This window comes from Plasmodium sp. gorilla clade G2, assembly GCF_900097015.1.
Source record: "Plasmodium sp. gorilla clade G2 genome assembly, chromosome: 10".
Taxonomy (NCBI): Eukaryota; Apicomplexa; class Aconoidasida; order Haemosporida; family Plasmodiidae; genus Plasmodium; species Plasmodium adleri (nom. inval.).
In genome coordinates, this window is record NC_041702.1 from 34,522 (window position 1) to 62,500 (window position 27,979).

A 27,979-nucleotide genomic window follows, 5' to 3' on the forward strand; every position below is an offset into this window, starting at 1 on the left:
GATTAAAAGGGTATAAAATCTAAGGGATTTTACATTTTAATAATATAATAAATAATTAATTACAAAGTGTGTCATATAATTTTTAACTTTACAAAATATCCTAATACCTTGTTTGTTTATTTTTAATTATTTGTTATATATATATATATATATATATATATTTTTTTTTTTTTTTTTGTGTGTTATTTTCTTTTGTTTTAACCTTACGAACAGAATTTTCTGCTTATTTTAATTTTATATTAAATTTTTGATTTAAATTTTCTTCTATATTTTCTGATTTTTTATTTTATATTGCATTTTACAATTTAACTTTTAAATATTTCATGTTTAATAATATATCTATAAATGAGTATATGATGTATTCATCCATAATTTATTCCTATAAAAAAAATTTGGTTATTTTAAAAAAAAAAAATCAAAGTATTTATTCATTATCTTTCCGATTTATAACAATTATATTTCTCTACAGCTAGTGTGAAACACAAAAATAAATTATTTCGTAAGGTTATATATTTATATATATATATATTTTTAAATATTCAAATAACAAATTTTATTATGTTTTACTATCTATATGGTACCAAATGTGCTTACAAAAAATTTTAATTTTACTCTTTTATATATTTAAGTCCTATCACGTTGTATTAAATTTAAAATAAAATATAATGAAAACAGGAGAGAAAAAAAAATAAAAAATAACAAAATAAAAAAATAATAAAATAAAAAATAAAAAAATAAAAAACGAAATGGCTATTATTTTATATCTTTCTCTTTTTATTTTATTTATTTTTTTCTAAGATAGAAATCAAATTTAAGATTTATACAAATTAGCATATATTATCATTTTGTCCTCATTATTAATAAATATAAAATATATATTATATATATATATATATATATATATATTTTTTTTTTTTTTTTTTTTTTTTTTTTTTTGATACATGAAAAATATGTCTTCACCCCTTAGGTGCATATTAATCGCTACCTTCTTTTACTATTTTTCATTATATAAATATTCCCCTTGGGCAATAATAAGGAATGTAGATTTTCAAATTACGTATGATGAATTATCAAGAAATTTATACATTCATAGTTCAGGAAAAGGAAAATGCACAAGTCATAATTATTACATAAATGATAAGTGTAAAATTATTAACAACTCTAAAAAGACAAATGAAAATAATAAAGCACAATGTTTATATAACCAAAAATGTATAACAATAGCAAAATATATATTCCAACATACTGGAATAGAAACGGTAACTGAAGATATATTTCTCGAACCTTTTGTTATAAACCATAAATTGAATATACTACAAAAGGAAAAATGTAATACACATATATATATAAATGATAATATAAAATGTTTATGTTGTATAAATGATGTTTTAAAAAATATTCAAGGATATGAAAATCCAAATATAAAAGAAAATGTAACATATCAATACAACCAATGTAAATGCTTATTAAATTATCAAGATATATATGAAGATTTAAAGAATATGAACAAATGTGAAAATTTCGAATGTAATAATGGTTTATGTACAATTCAAACAAATGGACAACCTTTTTGTTCATGCTTTGAAAATTATTATTTTGAAAAAAAGAGTAATACATGCAAAAAGCACAAAGAAAGTATAGAATATATTCATAAGATAAATAAAAATAGAGAAACTATAGAAAAGACAGAAACTGATACACTAAATATTGTTACCACTAATGATAATATTCCACATCATAACAATAGCTACAATTATAATAATGATAACAATATTATACATAATACAAAAGACTTAGAACAACATAATAAATCTAGTAATAACCCACACAACGGAAATACAATAATATCTCAAAATAACTATAACAATTGTCCATTGAATCAAATAAAAAATAAAAAAGGAATATGCGAGACAATAATAAATTCTGAAGAATCTGTTTGTCTCAGAATTGATTGTTCAATTTCTTCTAATGAATTTCAATGTTTCTGTATTAATCTAAAGGGTGAACAAATTAAGACAGACATTTTCGATGTCTCTTATATAAATATTTGTACTCTTAATAACATTAATTGTGATAATGGTATATGTAATAATATTTTAAAAAAGGATGAATTAGGATGTATTTGTAATGAAAATTATATATATGATTATGATTTAAAGGTGTGTCTTAGTTATAGCACAAATATATTTTTACGTTTATTCCTTCTTTGTATTATATATGCTGTAATATTGTTCATTCTATAAATGTAAACTGAAGAATTATATATATAAATAAAATGTAATATTTTAAAATAATAACAACATATATATATATATATATATATATATATATATATAGATCTTTAATTTGTGAAGTTAAAATACTTACAAATAATATTTATCAAGATGAAATTAAAATATTATTTACAACTAATAATTCATATATAAATATATGTGCTTTTCTTTTAATTCAAATTTTTTATGTATATATATTTTATTTTTTATGCCTTTTTTCTTTTTGAATACCCCAATAAATTTATTTAAACTTATAAAATATTAGAAATAAAAAAATATATACTCATAAATATAAGACATGATAATAATTCATCTCTCAATATATATATATGTATATATATATGAATTTTTTGGTTATATAAAATATAATTATTATATGACACCTTTTTAAAATTCTTATAACTGTCTTATTATTTATAAAAAAAAACAAAAATAAGGAAATATAAGTAAATTATAACATATACAGTGTTTAAATAAAATATAATACAGCTAGCTACCTTTTATATGTAATTTATATATATATATATATATATATATATATATATAGCTACCATATAAGATATTTTATAACTTAACAAAAAAATTAAAATCATTTGAATATATTAATTTAACTTTTAATACTATATAATCACACTAAAGGGAATTTATTTTATTAAAAGATATGTAAAATAACAATGTCTACTATAAATATATAAGAATCATTATATATTCGCTTAAATGTTTTTCTCTTATGAGATATATAAAATTATTCCCTAAATAATATATTTTTCTTTTTTTTTTAAATAATTTTATATTAAATATATTATAGGCAATTTTATGTGTATTAAAAAAAAATAAATTAATAACTACGTTTATATATTCTTAATACAAATACAACACCTTATATATAATTTTTATATTCCATAGAATATTATTATACAACCAAGTTACATATACAAATATATATGAATATTTTTTAAGTAAATGATTATTTTGAAATATTCGAAACATTTATATTTCAAGGTAGACTTTTATTTCTTTATTTTTTTACCATTCTACTTTTATATATATAGTTATATTTGAAAAAAATAATCATTTCATTAAATCATTTTATGAACTCAATGTTATATTTTATAATTTCACTTAAACATAATTTATATATTTAAAATATTTATACTTACAAGTATAAGAACATTTTTATTATTCGCTTTATATTAAATAAATATATTATTCATACAAAAAAAGAATTTTTACTAATTGAAAAAAAAAAACATATATGTTGGGGAAAAAATTAAACTATAAAATTTTTTTAATATATTTTTTTTTTTTTATATATATAAAAAATGAAAAAATATCATATTAAATTTTTATAACATTTATATATTATATATAAGGAATAAAATATTTATAATATATTATATATAATGCTCTTATATACGATTAATATGAAATATTTACAAAAAAAAGAGAATTATATATAATATATAAGGGTTACGAAAAGAAAAACATATGCATATATTTTTTTTATTCATTTTACTTCATTTTATTTATATTATATATATTATCATATATATATTACATATATATATAATAATAAATACTATATAAAAGAATATATACATATACATATACATATATATATTTTATATATATAAATATTTTAAGTTCTTATTTTAAGTTCTTTTCTTTTTTAAAATTAATAATATTAAAAATAATAAAAAAGCATAAATATATTTTATTAATATATAAAGGAACTTATTTATATATATATATACATATATATATTTAAAAAAAAAAAAGAAAAAAGGAAAATATTTTTTTAAAGAAATAAATTGAAATATATAATAATTAAAACATTATTAACATAAAAAAAAAAAAAAAAAAAATCAGTTTTCTTGTTTTTATTTTGTTTTTTTTAATTTTCTCCTTTCTATTTTTTATTTTATTTTAAAGCATTTTATTATTTTTATATTTTCATTTCTATTTTATATATGAAATGAGAAATAAATAATACAAAAAAAAAAAAAAAAAAAAAAAGAAAAAAAAAAAAAAGAGAGAAATAAGAAAAATATATTATTAAAATCATTCCATTATAAAGAAAACATTGTATATTTATATAATTACAATTCAGAATTTATATAGGACAATAAAAAAATAAATATTTATTTGAAATATTATATATATATATATTTTATTATTTTAAACATATTTAAGGATTTGCTATTATTGAAAATAAAATAATTTAAATTAGTGTTATTTTTTTATTATTATTTTATTATAATATTATATATGAATAATTAATTTGTTCATTATTAATACCACCACTATATACATATATATATAATATTAAGATACCTATTTATTAAACATATTATTGCAATTAATTAATATAGGATATTTATATATTTAATATTTTTTATTATAAAAAAGAAAATAAAAAATGAGTTCAAAAGAAGCACATAGTGAATCGGAGGAACCTGTTCATAAGAACGATGGTAAAGGATGAAACGACAGAAACTTAAGAAAAAGATTTACATATATATAAATAAATATATGCATATATATATACATCACAGTTGTATAATAAATTATATGTCATATTGTACAATATTATAAATACATACCAATATTTCTCCCTATAAAAGAAAACAAAAGAATATACTATATTAATTTATATATATATTTTTTATCATCATGTTAATGCAATAATTATATATATATATATAATATATACATATTTTTATATTTTTATATTTGTCCAACTCAGGTTCAACATTATATGTATCAAATTTAAGCTCAAAAATAACAACAGAGAAACTTCAAGATATTTTTGAAAAATATGGAAGCATTGAAAAATGTTATGTTATAAGTAACCCTATAACCAAGTAAAAATAAAAATAAAAAAAAAATAATAATTAAGAAAATATGTATATATTTATATAGTAATTATATAACATATGATAATTATATTATTTCATTTTTACCAACAGAGAATCAAGAAATTTTGGATTTGTCACTTTTAATAATTCTGAAGATGCAGAAAATGCAATGAATAAAGCCAATAAAATGGAAATAGAAGGTTATTAATTTTAATATATAATAACGTATATAATTTACATGTACATGAAAATATATATTCATAATATTTACATAAAATTCACACGAATGCAAACATATAAATATATAAATGTTATATTATAATCAGCATATAAAATATATATAAATGTATATTTAATCGACTGATTTATAAAGGAAATTATAATTTTCATGTATTCCGTATTTTTAATCATATCATATATTAAATAAATAATTATATCAGAACATTGCACAAAATGAATGAATAGAATAATGAAATAATAAAAATTGTAGCTACCTACCTACATATATATATATTTTACATATTCCAAATAAAAAGATAAATATATATTAATATGTGTTATTTTCCATATTACCAATTACAATATTAATTTATTCGTTAAATTAAGAAGATTATCCAATATGAATTTTCTTTGTTTTCGTTTCCTTTTGTTTTTTTTTGTAATCCTCACAAAATATGATTACTCATAATAAAAAAAATATATATCACACTTATTTAATTATATATGAAACATATGCCCACTATTCATTCAATAGAAGCGATGATTATATTATTCCTAATCTTAATACTATTCATTTTTAACAGACTTATACTCTCATATTTGTCAATACATATCTTCAAAAAAAAAACCATATATATCATATAACAAAATTATTATCATATTATTATACATATATACATATGTATTCATATATATACATATCCACATATATATATATTTTTTGTTTAAACCAAAATGATGATGTTTTTTTTTTTGTGTGCTTGATTCAATTTTTTATCACTTGTCTCCTCATAATATAAATAATATATACAAAATTTCTGGATGTGCTTTCATAATGTTTATATTTTTACATTCATTATATATTGAGAGAAATATCCAAATGAAAAAATAAAAATATTTATTATCCCCTTTTTTTAATAATAGGAAGAGAAATCAACGTAGAAATTGCCAAGAGAAATGAGCCACATGAACCAACGCCAGGAGAATATAAAGGAGTACAAAGTAGGAATTATAGATATATAAAATATAATATATAGTAAAAGCTAGTCGGATATATAAATAAATATATATATGTATTAACATATAAACATATTCATTTATTATTATTATTATTATTAATGTATTGTTGCAGATATAATAAAGAGAAATGGAGTAAGACACGATTATTACGGAAGAAAATATGACAGACCTTATGATAGGAGGAGATATGATTCACGAAGGTAAAATAATATAAAATCATAAAAATAAAATATAAATAATCATATATATATATATATATATATATGTATATGTTGTCTTCATTTTTTTGCTTCTTTTATTTTAGGGTTAATCCTTATGGAAGGGATCGTATGAGAAATTTTGGTTATCGTAATAATGGTTATAGAAATGATAGATATGGAAGACGTCCACGTAATGATTATAGAAATTATGATAGAAGATCGAATGATAATAAATATTATAGAAGAAATGATTATTATAAAAGAAACGCAAGAAGTAGTGATAATGAAAGGGGACCATCAAGAGATGACAGTAAAAGAAAAAAGAGATATGATAGAGTAAGAAAATCAACAAGTGTATCAAATAGTGAGAGAAGACGTTATAGAAATTCTCCAGACAGGTAAAATGATAAATAATTTTATACATACGCACAAGCAAAAAAAAAAAGAAATAAATAAAATAAAATATGTAAATACATACAATATACATATTTATTTCATGTTTACATTTATATTTATGTTGCCCCCACTAATAGGACATCTCTATAATATATATAAATATATATATATATATATATATACTTATTAATTTATTTATTTTATTTTTTATACTTTTTTTATCAGAAGTCCACGTTATAGAAGAAAATGAAATAAAAATAAAAATGAGCGAAACAAATTGAATGCATATATTATTATATATATTAATCATGTTAACATTTATTTTATTATTTTTTTTTTTTCAAAAGTTAAAAAAAATTAATATTTGATTGTTCATAAGAATACAAAATTTTAAAATTTTTAAATTGAATACGAAAAATATAATTGAATAAATAAATGAAATGTATTATTATTATTTTTTAATTATAATGAAAACTAACAAAATTATTAAAAAAAAAATAAAAGCCAAAAAAAAAAAAAAAAAAAAAAAAAAACATATAATTTAAAATAAGCAAATAAATATAATATATATATATATATATGTATTTATTTATTTAATTATTTACGTATATATTTTTTTATTATGAAAGAATCAATTAAAAAATTAAGAGGTTATTCACATATACCAAGTTAAATATAATCATCATCATATCTCCACCTTCTTAATAACTTTCCATAACTAAAAATGAAAAAAATAAAGCAATTATATAAAGTCAAACTAAATGAAATATGAACACATACAAATTTATATATATATATATATATATAATATATAAGATAATATATTTATTCATACAAAAAAAAAATATAATAATATTTATGGCAAAAGTAGCAAAGATAGTTATAGTAATATTGGTAAATATATATAGAAAAAAAAATAATGTACATAGTATATTTATTTTAATTCTTTTATATATTTATTTAATTTACTTAAAAACTTTTACAGGTAAGTCTGCTTTTTTCCTACAATAATTTTCACACATTTGCAACCACATCATTAACTCTTCTCTCGTCCCCGCCCTAGGAACAAACACACACATTTTTAACAAAAAAATAAATATACATATATATATATATATATATATATATATATATATATATATATATATAACCAATAAATAATAAAAACAGATATTATGTAATTAATATAAATATATATATGTAGATTCAAACAACACATCAACATATAATAATTCAAAGTGTTATATAAAATAAAATAACCTAATACAACATTTATAATATATAAAATATATTTTTATTATTATTATTTTTTTTTTTTTACCTAATTGGATATATTTTTAAGAAATCTGAAAAACAGTTTTTACCTTTCCCTTTTATGCATTGTTCAGGAAAGTTTGAATAAAAGTTATGAACATATTCCTTCTCAGTGTCTGAAAATTTTTCATTTAAATATGATGCAAAAACCCAGAACAAAAACCATTGAGCATGACAAGGATGTTTCATATTATTTGAGTCTAAACTATCATCAAATAAATAAAAGTTTTCTTTTTTTATTTTTTCTAATTCATGTTTTATATTATTTTCATTTTGCTCCATACTATTATTATTTTTAATTGATATATGCTGTTTCATTGTACTAACCACATCTTTTTGATTATCAATATTTAGATATTTATGCTCATCAATTAAATCTTTTTTTTTTGTATCTTTTTCTTCAAGATTTTTAAAGGGTATTGTATTACCCATGATGAGAATTATAATTGGAAATTATTAAAAATAAATGTATATACATATATTTTATTCTTCCACACGTGAATAATATATTTATATGTACAACTTATATTATATGTTTTACATTATTTGTCAAAATATTCGATGTTGAGGGGTTTATATAAATATTTAAATGAATATATATATATATATATATATATATATATATATATATATATGTTACCCTTTAACTTTTTATATTTTGATTTGATTTTATTTTATCATTTTTTTTTGGTAATAAATATATACATATTAAATAAATTACATATGTATTTAGATTTTTTTTTTTTTTTTTTTTTTTAATTAAACCAAAATATGATTTGTAATATTTTTTTGTAATCATAAAATTGTTCAATTTGGTACTGTCCTTATTTTACAAAAGGAGATAATTATAATTATATATATATATATATATATAATACCATACAACAAAAACTATTTGATTTTTATTATATTCTTGTTATTTTAATTTAAATCATATATACAACTTTTAATCTAGTCTCAAATGTTTTATTTTATTGCTCTTTAAAGAAATATGACATGGGACGAAATTTGTAAGGACCTTCTTTTCCTTTTTTTATCATCTTTCATCAGCCACTTGAGAAAAAAAAAATTAAATAAATCAAAAAAAAAAAAAAAAAAAAAGAACAAAATAAAGCCTTAACCTTTTCACTAAATTGGTGATTTATATATTTAAAGAAATATATATATATATATATATATATAATATTAAAAAAATAAAGCAATTAAAAAAATGGTAACGATAATTATGTTAATTTGGATAGAATCCATGAGAAAAAATAAAAATCCCTAAAACAAGAAATATATATAAATATATATAATATATAATATATATTTATATTTATTTTTTTTTTTATTTTTTTTAATTGTTTTATTTTTTTTATTTTTTTTATTTTTTAATTTTTAGTATACCAACATAATGAACAAAAACGTGATTACAAATGTGTTAATATTATAAGTGTAGTAGGATGAGTTTATTATTTGCTTTTAACACATTTTTCTCTTTCTTTACTTAAATAGTCCCAGTTTATGACACAATGAATATGAGGAAAAGAAGTATAAATTACAAATGTATTTATATTGTACTATTTTATTTTACTATAAAATTAATAATAATATTAGGTAATAATAAAAATACGAATTTAAAAAATATCCATACTAATAATTATCAATGGAAAAAGAAAAGTGATCAAAAACGTTCATATAAAAATAAAAAATATAAATTGATGCATTTCATATATTCTAATAATCTTTACAAAAAAGTAGACGTAAATGATCGCGAATATAAAATAAATGATGATTTAAAAAATATAATTTTATTATTTGGTCGTATAGCAGAACCTTATTATCCTAAGGCAGTTGAACAATTTAATAATTTTAAAGAACCTTATAGTAAATATATTTATACTAATAATAATAATAATTACAATTACAATGATAATAATAATATTAATAATATTATTAGTAGTAGTAATGGTACATACAATAAATGGAAATTCATTTTTCACGATATTAAAAAAATGGATAAAAATATGTTCCATGAAAGAGTATGTCAACTTAAATTTAAATGGCCTATAAATAAAGATGAAAATATTACAGAATATGATTTTTATAATTACATTATTGAAAGATGTTTATATAATATTAATATTATGAGAAGTAACATACAAAAGTTAAAATATTTATTAACCAAACTTGTGGGGAACAATAAAAATAAAGAAAATGTCTTCTTGAGTAGTTTATGTAAAGAAGTAGAAAAAGAATATATGACTCATCAAGTGGATACAAAAAAAAATAACAACAATAATGAACATCATATTAATGATGATTATAATAATAATATGATTATTATTCCAAAGAATAATATAAACAATGATAATAATGATAATAATAATGATAATAATGATACTAATAATGATAATAATGATAATAATAATAATAATAATAACAATAACAATAACAATAATTATAATAATAATCAATGTGAAAAAAAATTTACAACATCTACTTCTCAATTAAGTTGTGATAATAAAATAAAAATTTTAGAAAAATTAGAAAATTTTAATCTAAATAGTATCTTTAAACAACATAATAGATCTTATAGTAGACTACTTGTAAATGAAGTGTTTAATAAAGAATATCCTTCTAAAAAAATTACAGATATTTTTTTAAATCTAATATTTCAAAAAAATGTTGAAGAATTTACTTATGAATCCTTCATTAAGCATTTAAATATACTTGGTAGAAAAATAGAATTAATAAATTGTGATTTTAATTCAAATATATATTTTGATCAGTTTCATTTCCTTATGAAATCTGAACTAAAGAAAAATTCACTCAGTGCTAAAAAAAAAACAAAAAAAAAATATTCATCCAAGTCATTCAAAAATAAAAAAGAAAATAACAACAAAAATGTTTATGAAAATAAAAGTCATAAAAAAAAAAAAAATTCAATACTCATAAATCAACCTATTATTACAAATAATTTTGAATCAATAAAAGAACAACAATATAATCAACTGGAACAAAATGACAATCAATCAAATATTAAAATGCATAAACATATACATGATCAAAACAACATAAATTCAAATAATATTTTACAAACTAATATAAATAGTAATGATAAAAAATTAAGTATCAATATTAAAAAAAAAGTTATTTCTTTTTTTAATTATATAGTAAATACTATAAAAAAAGGATTCTAATTGTTATATATCATATGAATTATATATTCATAATACACACATTAAATAATATTATTATATAAATCAAAATTAATACATCACAAATGTATTTAATATAATTTTATTTTGAGTATGTATGCTATTTCATATTTTCTTATTATATTATATATTATACTATTATTTCATTTTATTTTTTTTTTTTTTTATTTTATTTTTTTTGTTATTTAATTGAATATGCTTTTTTTATTTTTACAACATCTTTATTAATATATCCTTCTATTTTTTCATTTACATGTAAAAATAAATATATATGTATATATATTACATACATATATAAATATTAATATATTATATATATATATTTAATATATTTTCAATTACATATAATAAATATTCCTTTTTCCTTTTAACAAAATATATGTTTTAAGTGTACTTTATTTTCAATTTTTTAATACATTAATTTTTGAAGGTTATTTTTTTTAATATTTATCAAAAAAAAAAAAAAAATAATTTATATAAAATATAATGTGACTACATTATTATTTATTCTTAATTATAAAGAATATATATTTATTTATGTATTAAAATGATAGAGGGTAACAAAAAAAAAAAAAAAAAAAAACATCTAAATATCCTTACATTTTGATATTATTATTATTTTTTTTTTAATATTCTGTATGTTTTTATACATTCAAAGAATATTAAAAATTGTCTCAAAATTGAATAAATGTATTTTTTTGTTCCTTTTAAATATATCAAGATTAAGAACCTTTTATTAATTTCCTTTATTTTATTATATATAATATTGTATATTTTTATAATATATCATCCTTGTATTTAGTTTATTTGATCTAATTTGTTTTGAGAGAGTGTATTTTACTTTTTCATTGTTTCATATAGATCTTCATCCTTATTATATAAATATAAATATATAAATATAAATATATATATATATAATATATAATACATAATATATAATTATATATAATTTTTTTTATATAAATATAAAAAAAAAAAATGATATTCATACATATATAAAAATATATGTATATATCATATACAAGAATGTAAAATAAGCACAAAATATTTTAAATGGAACATGTATTTTTTTTTTTTTTTTTTTCCAATTTGTTCAAAAATATATACATATAATAAGAAATATTTAAATAAATAAATATATTTATATATTATATATATATATACATTTTAATTTACTAACATTTCAAGAAAATGTAAATGTTAATGTTTTGTACATATTCTTTATTTTTTCTCATTTTTATTTTTTACGTTAATATTTATTTAGCTGCTCAAATTTTTTAAATATTATGCTAATTAAAAGAAAATATACATCTTATAGTTTTTTTTAAAAATATGAACCATTTTATTGTTACATATTATTATAAACTATAAAAAGTAAATTAATAAAAAAGATATACATATATATGTATATATGTATAAATAAAGAAGAGAAAAATAATTTTTAATATGATATATATATATATATATATATATATACAGCTCTCTTTTCTGCAACCATAACTGTTTATAAATATTAAAATATATATATAATTATATTTATTTGCTTTTTTGTCTTGTTATATATAAATATAAATATATATATATATATATATATATATTTATATTTATATTTATTTATTTATTTTAAAAATGTTTGGTAAATTCATATCTGACACTTATAACAAGGTGAAAAGCAAAGCGGATGAGGTCAGGTTACATGTAAGCGTACAGGCTATTAAAGCCAAAGAAGTATTTGGCCTTGTAAAACCAACAACCATAGAACAATTAGAAGTATTATTAAATTATGAACTTCAACAAATAGATTCAGCAGATATGTTAATATCAACATATAAAAAATGGATATATAATATAAGACAATCTGATAAAAGTGATTGTATTAGATATTATAAATCCATGAATAAAAATAATGAAAAGAATTTCTTAAGTAATGTAAAGCAAAGTTTTAAAAATATCAATGAGCAAATAACAAATTTTAAAGAACAAAAGGAAAGTGCATTAACCAAAAATGAAGAGAGTGATAATATGAACGAAAAAAGATATTACATACCAAATGAAGATCATAATAATGATAATAATAATAATGATAATAATAATGATAATGATGATAATAATAATAATAATGATAATAATAATAATAATTATAATAATAATGATACCAATAGTGATAATAATAATGATAATAATAATGATAATAATAATGATAATAATAATATGTATCAGTTCAGTGATAAGTCATATAATAAAAATATCTGTAATAATGATTCTAATAATAGCAGTAATAATATTTCACGTTGTAATAGTAGAGATGAATCTCATATAAATTATCCAACTTACAATAAAAATATACCTATGAATATAAACAAAAATATTTCATTCAATAATATTTATGATGATCATTATGGCTATAATTTTAAAGAATACTTTTTAAAAAGTAATATTTTAGAAAAATCAATTAGTCTAATATTAGAAAGAAGAGATATTAGATTATCACTTGTAGGACCTATAGAAAATGAAGATATAGAAAATCCCAGAATTGTTATTCTAGATATGTTTAAACTCTGTTTTATAGGTAACGAGAAATTACATAAAGATATCTTATTTATTATTTTAACTACTGACAAATTATTTGATAATCACAAAGAATTATTTCTAGAATTATTATCAATATTGAAACATGATTATTTAGATATTTATTTAACTAACCTCAGAAAAATTATCTCATCAGAAGTTGTATGTCTAAAAAGTAAAATACAATCATATGATAATCAATCTATTCCTATGAATAAAAAGTTAAATTCTTTAAGAAATATAAGTCCACAAAGTACTACTTCTTCTATAGATTTTGAAGAAGATCAAAACATTATTAATATACTCTACACAGACAAAGAAAAAAACAAAAAAACTAATATAAAGGACGAAATAAAGGATGATCAAAATCAAAAAGAAAATATACATCTTAAAAATGAAGCGACAGGACAAACAAATGAAATATCATCAGAAAATTTAAATATACAAAATGAAATTAATATGGAAAAACAAGAAAATATAGAACACGTCCAAAAACAAAATATATATGAACAAATAGAACATCATAATAAAATATATAATGTCGAAGAAGATAATATATATGAAACAAGTTTGATAGAAAGTAATAAAAGTAATAATAGTAATAATAGTAATAAAAGTAATAATAATAATAATAATAATAATAATAATAATGATAACTTTAACATTTTTGATAATGATAATTGTAACTTGGATATAATATCAAATGAAAAGGAAATAATAGAAAGTAATAAAATACATCAAATTAAAATATTAGCTTCATACAAATTAATAGATTTACATAAAACTGTTGAAAAAATATTATTATATGCTACCGAAAATAGAATTAAAAGAAAAGAAGAAATCAAAATAAAATTAGAAGAATTAAAAAAAATTATGGAAGTATGTATTAAAGATTGTGATATAACACTACATGATACGGAAGACTCAAAAGTACATATAGAAAATGTATATGTCAAAGAATTAGATATACATACAAATAATATACAAAATACACAAGATCAAATAACTCAAATGAAATGTTCTATAGATGAATTAATAATAAAAAAAAATGAATTATATAATGAATATCAACAAATATGTAAAGAAATTCAACTCAAAAACCAAGAACTCTCTAATATTATATCCAGCTTAAGTACACATAAAAAACAATTAACTCAAGCTGAATATAATTATTTAAACAAATTATCAGACACAAGCAAAGCAAAACATATGCACCAAGAAAGGAAATTATATATTTCAAATCTTGATAATATATCAGATGATATATTAAAAGAATATCAAGAATATCCATGTATTAATACACAAGAATTAATCACTAAATCAAACAAAATTAAAAAACCAATAAAATTTGTAATTATCAAACATATCAATTATTTAAAAGATAAATTATATTTATTAAATATTTTATTAAAATTTTATATACAACAAATAAAAAAGTTAATGGAAGAAAAAATAAATGAACAAACAAATATTAATTCACAACATGACCATAATGTTTCATCTGAATATGAACAAAAAGAAAATATTAATAATATTCAAGAAAAAAATGAAAACAATTTATTAAGTACACCTGATAAACAAGCCATATATCAAAAAACAAATCTAAATGAAAAACATATAAAAATTTTGAAATATAAAAAATGTTATTATAAAGTTATTGAACAATTAAATAAAACATGGATAAATATTCAAGAATTCTATGATCAAAATAATGAGTATATAGACGAAATAAATGATTCATCAACTTGTACTTATGAAGCTATTAAAGAAATATATAATAATACTAAAAATATTATAAGGCAAAATAATGATGTTATATCATCTATTGAATGATACTCCAAGGTAATGAATATTTAATAAATAATTAACCATCAAGAATCACCAAATATATACACATCTTAACATTATACTAGCTTAAAAAAAAAAAAAAAAAAAAAAAAAAAAAAAAAAAAACACACATATTATATATATATATATATATATATATATATTTTCTTATTTTTTTTTTTTTTTTATGTTTTCTTTTCAATGATATGTGTGATTGTGTCCCCTTAAATTAATGAATACATACATATATTTATATATATATATAATATATTTATTTTATATATATGTATATATTTTTTTTTTCGACTACAAAACCAACTTTCGTAATTCTAAATATATGTTATATAAAAATGATTAAATTAATTTATATTTTCCATTTTTATTCCTCCATAAATATAATTAAAACAAATAAAAAAAGAAAATATAAATAAATTAATATTTATACAATTTAAAAAAAAAAAAAAAAAAAAAAAAAAAGTAACAGATGCAATTTTACAAGGCATACACATAATTCAGTTATATATATATTTTTTTTTTTAAGACTAATAAAATCATACGCAAAAAATAAACATAATATATATATATATATATATATATATATAATTAATAATATATGATATAATAAAATTTTATTATAATTCAGACGTAAAAAAAAAAAAAATATATATACATATATATAATATATATATGTAATATTTTAATTTATATATATTTATTTATTACCGTTATATGTTTATATAATAAATATAATAATTTTCTTTTTTTTTTTTTTTTTTTTCTTTATACAAGAAAAAAAATACAAATTCGTTAATTTATTTATATATATATTATTTTATTTGTTTATTTATTTTTGTTTTTTTGTTTGAATATACAATTTCATTTTAATATGAGGAAAAAGAATAATACAAAAAAGATCGCTGAAAAAACGAAGGAACCTAATAGTAATAATACACATAATGAAACCACCAATTATTTCAACATAAGCGAAATAAAAGAATTATATAATAACAAAAATAATAATATATATGAAAAAATTTTTGATAACAATAATAATGAACAATGTGGACGTAAAAGAAAAAGAAAAAAAGAAAATATAGTATGTGAAAATAGCAATAATTTATCTTCTATATATAAAAAAAAACAAATAAAGCAAATAAATATATTATATAATAATAAAAATGATCATCATCATAATAAAGAACCTATTACACAATCAGAATCATATCATTATTTATATAACCCTTCATTTATTAAACGAAGTAAAACAAATAATGAAGTGAACACATTAACAAATATAAAAAATATAAATATAAATATAAACAATACTGATCCATATAGTAATAATAATTTTCCATATTCTAATAGAAAATTTGATCAGACATACAAGAAATCATCATCAACATATAATACAAGAGATATCAATAAAAATTATAAAATTATAAATGAAAGTAGCAATTTACAAAAGAATTGTAATATAAACAAAAATTATAACATCAATCATTCATTGAATAAATATGATTTTATTAGATTTGTTTGTTCCCCAAATAAAAGCAAACAAAAAGTTAATGATATGGATAGTCCTATAAAAAAGGTAGAAACAAAAGAATATTGTAAAGAAACCAGTTTAATTAATACATCCAATCATCAAAATAATAAAATAGATGATGTTATATACATAACAAATAAGGAAAACCAAGATAATTATAAAAATAATATCAATCAAAATAAAAACAAAATAGATATCACCACACAAGATGAAAATATAACAAAAGAATCACAAAAAATCAAAAATGATAGAAATATAAAAATGGATAAAAATATCCAAGCTGAAAAAAAAAAAATCGAAAACTCTTCAAATGATAATATACCATTGATAGATCTAAATGATGAAGAATCAATAAATAGATTAAGCAAAAACTTTTTTATAAATAACAAGAAATTTTTTATAAATGATATTAGTAAGGATAAACTATCAAACGATTCAATAAATAAATATTATGAATATGGAAATATATCTCCATATAAATTGGGAAGTCACTATATGGATGATTTGTCATGTCATAATAAGGAAGTGCAAAGCATATACAAAACAACCACAAATAGTAATAATAATAATAATAATGATAATGATAATAGTAATAATAATAGTAATAATAATCATAATCATAATAATATTGCGAATGGTACTAATAACTCTAAACATCATAATAATGTATATTATAATAATAACAATAATATTAATAACAATATTAAGGTCAATGATCTTAATCATTTAAAAGATCATAATAATAATTATTTCACATATGATCATACTAATCATCATCGAGAAGATAATATAAACAATCCATATGATAAAATTAAAACAAAGAAAAATTTAAATACACTAAGAAATGTAAACATTTACGAATCGAATGTTCATGCATACTCTAATAACATATATAGAGATAATAATATTGAGAGTGATTATAAAATTCATAGAGATAATAACATGGAAAATAATAAATATAACATATATAGTGATGATAATAAAAATAATGATTTACACGAAAATATGAATGAATATATAAAAGAAAACTATAAAACAACCAAATCGCTATATAGCTATTTGGATTTATCTTATAATTGTTCCAACGAAGAAATAAAAAAGGCATATAAAGAAAAAATTAAGGTGTGTCATCCAGATAAAGGTGGAAATATTAAAGAATTTTTACAATTAAAATTTTCATATGATATATTAAGTGATAAGAAAAAAAGAAAAATGTATGATAAATATGGAAATAGTATATTAGAATTATTAATTAGTGATAATATTTATGATTATAATATATCATCTGATGAAAAAACTGAAGAAGAAATTATTGATGAGGAATATATTAAAATATATGAATTATTTGTACAAAAATATCATAATATATCATATTTACATAATTTGTTAGATTTAAAAATTACCAACTCTCAATATAATCATTTTCAGAAATTAATTTATCATTTTTGTAATATGGATACAAATATATTTAAAAATATTTTATATTTATATCCTATATATTCACCTAATATATCTACATATAATAAAAAAAGTAACACCAAAAAAAATGAAAACCAAAATAATACTACAATATCGTTTGAAGAACAAACTAGTCAATTTTCACAAGAAACATTATCTGAAAATTCTTCAACTAGTCATGAGACAACAACAAAAGAAATAAACATATTTGATACTATTGAAAAAAAAAATTTTGGAAATTTATTTTTTGAAATTAATAAAGAATTTGATCATTTTTACAAAAATTATTTAATACACAAAATGAAGTCAACTAACCAAAAAAATGAAACTCAAGGGATAAATGAAAATGTTCAAAATATATATGAATATAATCATAAGGATAATAATTCGCATACATTATATGATTATAATAATGAAATGGAAACACCACTAAACTCTACTCCTATGAAAGAAAACATAGAAAATAAAAATAAAAAAAACGACAATTTTTTTAAAGACATACAAGTATCTCCAGTTGTCTATAAAATTATTAATGAAAAAAATGATAAACTTATGGACGACTTTTATAAATGGTTTGAATATTTTTTTGATCAATCAGAAAATGACCAGCAACAAAAAATTCAACAAAATTGTGAAACAAATAAAATAGGCACTGATAAATACACAGACAAAAATAACAACTGTAATGAGAATAATAATACATGTTGTGACTACATAAGTATAGGAGAAAAACAGAAAAATATAGCAAATGATAATATGAAAAATGATGGTATGAATAATAATAATGTATCATATATATATGAACATCTGAATAAACCAAATATAAAACAAAATAACCATTACATTATAGATGAAAAACAAAGTAAACATGTTAATTTATATAATATATATCAAAATGATAATAATTTTTATGATTTATGTAATGAAACACCTCATCATAGTATTAAAAAAAAAAGCAAATCAATAAAAACTCCCATTATCTATAAAAAGGATGTGGAAGAAACTCAAAGAATTGCTTATTCTTCTTTTGAAAAAAAAACATATCATTCATCTTATAATTTACATAATAAAGAACACAAATTCATAAACCATCCTTATTGTAGTCCCATAAAAACAAATATAAGAACAAATAGATTATCACCTTATATTTATTCGGAAGAACAAAATTTAAACAAAACAAACCACAATCATATATATAATTACACATTAAATGTTGAGGAAAAATATGGATTTAATTTATTTAAAAAAAGTGATCATAAAATAAAAGACTTAACACATGATTTTAATTATATTTATATAGGAAACAATATGAATAACCAATCAAATGAAAACCAAAATAAAGAAGAGCCCAAAAAAAAAAAAAAAAATTTTTTTTTCTTCTTATTTATAAAACAAGAATGTATAAACAATTTTTTAAAAATTAAATTACTTATACATAAGATGAAAGAAAAAAAAAACAATCTGAAATTAATTTCCTTGTTTCAAAATCAAATAGATAAATATATGAAAAATATGGAATATATATTATTATTAACAACATATAAAGAAGAATTGATACCATTAAATGATTTTTATCTTCTAGATAAAAATATATATACAAAACGTTTTTATTGTATACCTATATATATAAAAAAAAATAATCTTCTCATCAGACCAAATTTTTTTCATATCAAATGGATTGTATATACACTACAAACATTAATATTTTGTAATTTCTTTTTTAAAAAAATTAATAAATATATGTGTACATATCCATTCTTTAATTATAAATATACTCATTTCAAGAAATATATAAATCAACATAATGAACAAGAAAATAACGATGAAAATGACATAACAACGAATAACACTAATTTTTATGACAACTATATTTTTTTTCAACATTATATAATAAAAAATAAAATGAAATATGTAAAATATTTCCCTCATCATCTCATGTTAAACTTTAAAGATCTACAATCAACAAATATGAAGGATAATAAAAATGTCCATATACACATATCACCCATCTTTGTTTTAACACCAAACAAAATATATCCAACTGTAGATAATAAAATGAATTAAAATATTACAAAACATAAGTTATATTTATCCGTAAAATGTTATAAATAAATATATATATGTATATATTATATTGTTTGCCCATCATACTTTTTAAAACTAGGCGTCTTAGACATATTATTTGTACATATATTATTTTTTATATTTATTATCTCCTTGTTTTTGTAATATGTTCTTTGAACATATAAAAATATAAATATATATATATATATATATATATATATATATATATATATATTTATATTTATTTATTCTTATATTTATCATTTCAACTTTTTGATGAACATTTTGTTACGCATACATATATAGATTTACATATACATTTTATACATTCGAACATATGATCAATTTTTCATATATTAATACCTTTTTTTTATTTTTGTTTTTTCCTTCACCTTTATAAAAGCATGTGATTAATATACATATATATATTCCTTTATAGGAAAAAAAAAAAAAAAAAAAAAAAAAACACCTTATAAACATGATTGTTTATAATTTAATAATTAAAATATATTTAGCATTTTTTATATCAAAAAAAAAAGTAAAACAAAGAATACAAAATTATAATGGACTATAAAATAGAATAAAATAAGATACCTTTTCATTAAAAAAAAAAAAAAAAAAAAAAAAATACATAATATATTATATTTTTAGATATTTTTGAATCATTGTATTTTTCTCTTTTTTTTTTTATTTTCGTATTCACTACATATTATTATATCATATATATATAATAATATATATATAATATATTTGAATACATATAAAATATATCATTTTATATTATAATAATATTTTTCACATACCCCTATATACATAATATATATATATATTATACATATATATAATATTTTTTATATGTCATTCCAAAAAAAAAAAAAAAAAATAAATAAATAAAATATTTTATATAAGAATAATTTAAAGAAACATAATTATATTTTTAAAATGACCGAAAAAAAGTTTTCAATATGGAAATAAAATTAAATTTACGAAAACTCATCAATTTATAAATATAGCAAAAAAAAAAAGAATGAAAATAAAAGAAATACAAAAATAAAAAGAATATATATATATTATATATATATATATATATAATATATTTAACATAATGTATATTTACTTTGTATTATTAAATATTTAATAAATACTATATTTAAAATATTTATATTTTTTTTATTATTATATTCTTAAAATAACAAAAAAAAAAAGATTTCTTAATACATAAATATATATGAATATATATAATATAAACATATATAATATAATAAATTTGCTTTATATATATTATATATATATATTTTTTTTTTAATTTATTTCTTTTAATTATTTTTTTTTCAATATGAGTCAATCAAATAATAAAATAACCAGAGCACAAATAGAAGGCATAAAAAGTTCAGAACTAGAACTTTTTAAAAGTATGATAATTCCATTCAACGCTACAGTTGAACAATATAATAAAGATGAGTAAGTTTATATAATTGTATATATTAAAGTGTATGTATTGTTTTGTTGATAGTGTTATTATAATTTAAAAAAATAAAAAAATTATATATATATATATATATATATATATATATATATATATTTATATACATGTCCAAAATATATTTAGTGCATACATGTATATATGTATATATTTATTTACTATTTTATAATTTTTTATAAATTTTTATTATATTTCTTCTTTATTATTTTTTTTTTTTTTTTAGTGAGAGCGCTATAGTACAATTTAAAAATGGAGTAGAAAAAAAACATATAGAATCCTTAGGATCATATAAAATAAAACCACTGTAAGGATATATATATATTATATTATAAAAAAAAAATTATAAAATCGATTATGAATTATATTATTTTTTATTATATAAATGGAATATTTTTATGAAATAAAAATATCTATAATATTATTATATGACATATATTTTTTTTGTTTTATTTTTTTTTTTTTTAGGTCCTATGATTCGAGTGACAAAAGTGATCAGGTATATATTAATAAAAATAGACAACAACATATGTATCTTATAATATATTTTATCCTATTCGTTATATTACATTTTTATTGTATCACAGAAAAGTTGTCTAATTTTTTTTTTTTTTTTTTTTTTGTCTTAATTCATTTTTTATAGAGTTTAAGAAAAAGAAATGTAAATTTTATATGTGATAGAATTGTAATTGATGAACATGATATAATGAACATTTTCCTTAACGCCACGTAATATATATAAAAATATTTGAAGAAAATATAAAATATTTTTTATATTGTACATATTAAAAGACTGTTATATATATATATATATATATATATATATATATATTTAATTTATATATATATATTTTTTTTTTTATATATACATATTGTAGGCTCATTGCTCCAGTAATATTTGTCTTATTAAGTATGTTAATATTTTTTTCCATTTTTTGAGGAACACATAAATGATGTAACATTTTATAATTTAATATGAATTTTTGTTTTTTTTTTTATTATTATTATTTAACATATGCATATAAACATATATACCTACATATATCTTTACTTATTTAATATCTTCATTAATTATATAGTGTAATTTCTTTTTTCATTTTTTTTTTTTTTTTTTTTAAACTTTTTTATTTATTAAAAATAAAAAAAAGATAAATAGTTATACATATAACAAAATCACCACATATCCAAATGGAGAAAATAATCATAATAAAATATATATATATACATATAGGTACATCCTCAAATATGCTTTATTAATATTCATATATAAGATAAACATTTAACAGTATTGTTATTCACATCATAAATGTTATTTAATTTTTTTATATATATCTTAATATCTATATAATAGTATCTAATATTGGTTTTATAATATAAATATAAATATATATATATATATATATACTTAATTTTTATATATTTTTCCTTTTTCATTTTATTTTTTGTTGTTGTTTCTTTTATTTTTTCTTTCTTTTATAATTATTCATTGTGTATTTATATGTTTTTCATTCATTTATTCACTCTATTGAGTGCTTTCATTATATAAAAAATAAAATAGTATTATTACAGATTTTATATATTAAAATATATATATATATATATATATATATCCATTTTGTATATTAAAAATAAGATCTTTAATTAGAAAAAATATATACAGCCTTATAAACTCAATATAATAAACGTATGCGCTTAATCTTTTAAATAATATATCCTTTATAATTTTAAATGAAAAAAAAAATCAAAAAAAAGCAAAAGAAAATGTAGATATTTGAAAACAACTTTTTATCCTCAACGAATTATATAATTTATACATGTAACTCTAAACATAAAATATAACATATAAATATATATTATATATATGTAGGTATTTCTCTTCATATTTTGTTATAATATATATATAAATATATATATATGTTTAATGTACAGGCAATGTAATTTAAGATATATATTTTTACATTTTATAATTCTTATATATTTCATATTTTACTATTGTTTATTTTTTCTTTCTTTTTTTTTATGTCATATATATAATGAATATCTGTGGAAAAAAAAAAGAAAAAAAAAAAAAAACAGGTGCACTATATTACACACGCTTCTTTTTTTTTATTTCCCCACTTCCACATATCTAATTTTATGAAGTATATTATAAAAATGAAGATTCAGAAAAAAATATTTTGTATTCAATTAAAAATTATAGATAATATATAATTTTTATTTTTTCCCCAACATTATTTTAATCAATATTATAAATATATATATATGAATGTAAATATAAATGTTTAAATAAATATATATATATATATATGTACATACAATTTTTTTTTTTTTTATTTATATTTATTTGATGTATTATAAATACATATTTCTTTAAAAAAATAATTATATATGTATAATAAAATTTTCTCATATTATTATATAGCTTTCATAATTTTTTAAATAATAATATATACACATATTATATATATATTATATATATATATATGTTTTGTGTGTCTTATTCCTTTCTCATTTGTCCTATTTTATACATATGATATTTATGTTTCCGTTTGTAACAACACATTTGAATATCTTTTATATATAATAATATTATTCCGTCGCTTTAAAAAATATATATATATGTATGATATTATATATACTATCAATAAAAATATATATGTTTCTTTTTTTATGTTTAAGTACACACCACTTTGTGTATATAAAAATATAATAATTCGATTCATGTTTTATCTTTCGACTAAAACTTTTGATATATATATATATATATGTTAACATTGTAATTTGGTTAATTATATATATAATATGTATTATATTTTATTTTAATTTTTTTTTTTTTTTTTCTTACCTTTTTATTATATGTTTTTTTGTTTCACTTTATACCGCTTTTAATGTTAAACGAATTAAATTTTAATTTTTTTATTTGAACTTTTACAATGTTTCTATATTATGATATTCTTTTGTGCTAAATGAACATACATATATATATATATATATATATATATATATATGTGTGTAATTTTTTATTTTAAAGTATTTTTTATATTCTTCATTATGTAAATTTTTTTCTTCCGAGAAATTATAAATAGAAGACCCTCTTAATATATTAACAATGTTGAAAAATAAATAAACATAAACATAAATATATAAATATATATATATATTTATATATATGTACAATTATAATAAAATACCGTTGTTATGTTATTGTGAAATTGATATTATCACCGTTATATATTTTATTTTATTTTCTCTTTTGTACGAGATGGAGAATTCAATTAGACATTCTGTAGATATAAAGTCAGAAGATTTTGTAGTTATAATTGCCCTTCAGAATTTACAAACTTTTATTATGATTGGATATACAGCAGTAAATAAAATACATTTAACATTCGATGTTGCATATTTATGGGCATTATGTCTTGGGACATTATTATTTATCTATTCTTTGATTAGCTTTGTAGTAATAAGAACTTTTGTTTTATCAAAAATTGATATTGGAAAATATGTTTTAGAAATTTTATTTTTTATAAGTATTATAGTTACCTGTACTTTATCTTTAATTATTGATTCTTTTAAAATAGCTAATATGCAATTATTATTTTTCTCCTTTGCTCTTACTGGGTATGCTTACTATAATTTAATAACCTTGTTTTTTTTTAGTGTAGCTGCAGGAATATTAATACAATATAATTTAAATATAGGATCATTTGGAGCTGATATCGATGCTTTGTTTTTTATTGATCTCTTATCTTATATTTTACAAATTGTTGGAGGTAATATCTTATATTTCCGTGTCTATGAATTATGTTGTCTTTTAGTCATATCAAAAAAAAACCCTTGTAAATATGTTGTTGCTTCAAAAAAAGTCAAGAACTTAGAAAAACAAATATTTTCCTCATTAATCAATTCATATATATGTTTTAAATCCAAAACATATTCACACTTACCATATCCTAATGATTCTAAAAATAATAATAACTTATCTATTGTAACCTATGAAAAAAAGAAAAATGGGGTACTACATAATAAATATTCACATGAAAATAAAAATAGCCATTTTTCTAGTGACATGAATACTACAACGTATTACAATACAAATAATAAAAACAAAGCACATTTTAATTCAAAATGTACAACACCCTATAACATATCATCTAATAATAGTAATAGTAATAGTGACAATTGGGGGTCAAAAATTCAGACACACAATATAGTCAAAAAAAAAATATCCCAAAACGTAAAGGACACAAATGAATATTTCCATTTGGCTAGCTCAAAAAAAAAAAAAAAAAAAAAAAAAAAAAAAATTTCCAATATTGTTCAAAAAAAAAATAGTAATACTGTAAATATGAATATACCTCAAAATGATTATTTTATATTTCCATTTAATGAAGGTAACTATAAGCAGATGGAATCACAAGATGATACATCAACATTAGAAGAACATAATGATGATACAAATAAAAATGAGCATAATATGGGACAACGAAAGAATAATGAATCACACGTTATAATTAATATCTCAAATAATAATAATAATAATAATAATAATAATAATAATAATAAAAATAATGATAATATTTATAGTAGTAGAAGTAATAGTATTTATTGTAATAAAAATGAATATAATACTGATAATATCAGCCATACTAATTATTCAAAAATGAACTCAAAATCAGATACAATTGATAAAGCAAATCAAAATATAGAAAAAGAACCAATAAAATTAAAAAATATTAAAAATACAAATCATTTATTTAAAAATGAAGAACAAAATTCTCTTATTACAAATATATACAAAACAACATTGGAAAAAAAAGACAAAGAAGAAGATACACATATAATAGACTATTACAAGAATAATATTAATAGTAATAGTAATATACATTTAACAGAAAATAAAATGAATAAAATAAGAAACTGCTTACTCATAAAATGCTATATTGATAATAAAAATAAACAAGCAGTTGAAAATAATGAAATGGATAATAATAATTTAATATCAATTGAAGAAAAACATAAATTAAAAAACAATACAGAAAAGGTAAGTCAAATTGAAAAACAAAATCAATATAATTTTGAAGATGATAATAATATATATAATAATTGTAAATTATTAACATGTAATTATAATATATTAAATAAAACATGTAATTTATATGCTTCTAAAATATTATCACAAAATGATATTACTTTGTATGAAGATATTATTATGCAAAATGAAATAACAAATGAACCTATAAAAGATATATCAACAAAAAAAAACAAAAAAAAAAAAAATTGCAATGTATATCCCATAAATGAAATGAACAAAAAGGATAAAAATAATAATCATATATATAACAATAATAATAATAATAATGATGATGATAGTTTTATTCATGGTGAAGACAAAAATAGTGTATCCAACACATGTGTAGAAGATCAACCTTATACAACCTTCATGACAGAAGATTTAAATCCATACGATTCAGACGATTCAGTAAAATTAAAAAATATAGAAATTGATAAAAATATGTTGATATCAGATGAAAGTGAATTATGCGAAATTAA

At 17.3% G+C, this 27,979-nt stretch overlaps 8 protein-coding genes across 8 annotated transcripts in view; 7 read left to right on the forward strand and 1 right to left on the reverse strand.

Moving 5' to 3' along the window:
• Positions 1-950: 950 nt before the first annotated feature.
• On the forward strand, positions 951-2,243 carry PADL01_1000800 (conserved Plasmodium protein, unknown function; the record flags this gene model as incomplete). The annotated part of the gene is made up of 1 exon (XM_028682053.1): positions 951-2,243. One exon carries the CDS (start codon positions 951-953, stop codon positions 2,241-2,243), a length of 1,293 nt encoding a protein of 430 aa, XP_028538369.1.
• A 2,449-nt stretch (positions 2,244-4,692) lies between these two features.
• On the forward strand, positions 4,693-7,216 carry PADL01_1000900 (RNA-binding protein, putative; the record flags this gene model as incomplete). Its single annotated transcript, XM_028682054.1, has 7 exons — positions 4,693-4,747; positions 5,020-5,137; positions 5,243-5,331; positions 6,275-6,352; positions 6,483-6,570; positions 6,675-6,968; positions 7,192-7,216. The coding sequence occupies 7 exons, from the start codon at positions 4,693-4,695 to the stop codon at positions 7,214-7,216; spliced, it is 747 nt and encodes a 248-aa protein (XP_028538370.1).
• A 419-nt stretch (positions 7,217-7,635) lies between these two features.
• Positions 7,636-8,712, reverse strand: PADL01_1001000 (conserved Plasmodium protein, unknown function; the record flags this gene model as incomplete). Its single annotated transcript, XM_028682055.1, has 3 exons — positions 7,636-7,684; positions 7,936-8,025; positions 8,288-8,712. The coding sequence occupies 3 exons, from the start codon at positions 8,710-8,712 to the stop codon at positions 7,636-7,638; spliced, it is 564 nt and encodes a 187-aa protein (XP_028538371.1).
• A 1,082-nt stretch (positions 8,713-9,794) lies between these two features.
• Positions 9,795-11,465, forward strand: PADL01_1001100 (conserved Plasmodium protein, unknown function; the record flags this gene model as incomplete). The annotated part of the gene is made up of 1 exon (XM_028682056.1): positions 9,795-11,465. The coding sequence occupies one exon, from the start codon at positions 9,795-9,797 to the stop codon at positions 11,463-11,465; it is 1,671 nt and encodes a 556-aa protein (XP_028538372.1).
• Positions 11,466-13,112: 1,647 nt separating this feature from the next.
• Positions 13,113-15,884, forward strand: PADL01_1001200 (conserved Plasmodium protein, unknown function; the record flags this gene model as incomplete). Its single annotated transcript, XM_028682057.1, has 1 exon — positions 13,113-15,884. The coding sequence occupies one exon, from the start codon at positions 13,113-13,115 to the stop codon at positions 15,882-15,884; it is 2,772 nt and encodes a 923-aa protein (XP_028538373.1).
• An 880-nt stretch (positions 15,885-16,764) lies between these two features.
• Positions 16,765-20,946, forward strand: PADL01_1001300 (DnaJ protein, putative; the record flags this gene model as incomplete). Its single annotated transcript, XM_028682058.1, has 1 exon — positions 16,765-20,946. One exon carries the CDS (start codon positions 16,765-16,767, stop codon positions 20,944-20,946), a length of 4,182 nt encoding a protein of 1,393 aa, XP_028538374.1.
• A 1,336-nt stretch (positions 20,947-22,282) lies between these two features.
• PADL01_1001400 (conserved Plasmodium protein, unknown function) lies at positions 22,283-23,365 on the forward strand (the record flags this gene model as incomplete). The annotated part of the gene is made up of 5 exons (XM_028682060.1): positions 22,283-22,407; positions 22,653-22,733; positions 22,895-22,925; positions 23,070-23,155; positions 23,305-23,365. The coding sequence occupies 5 exons, from the start codon at positions 22,283-22,285 to the stop codon at positions 23,363-23,365; spliced, it is 384 nt and encodes a 127-aa protein (XP_028538375.1).
• A 2,323-nt stretch (positions 23,366-25,688) lies between these two features.
• PADL01_1001500 (conserved Plasmodium protein, unknown function) overlaps positions 25,689-27,979 on the forward strand; it is a gene marked incomplete at both ends in the record, with an annotated part of 3,789 nt that continues 1,498 nt past the window's right edge. The window contains one exon of the mRNA XM_028682061.1: positions 25,689-27,979. This exon is cut by the window's right edge and continues 1,498 nt beyond it. Within this exon, the coding sequence (XP_028538376.1) occupies positions 25,689-27,979 (2,291 nt within the window).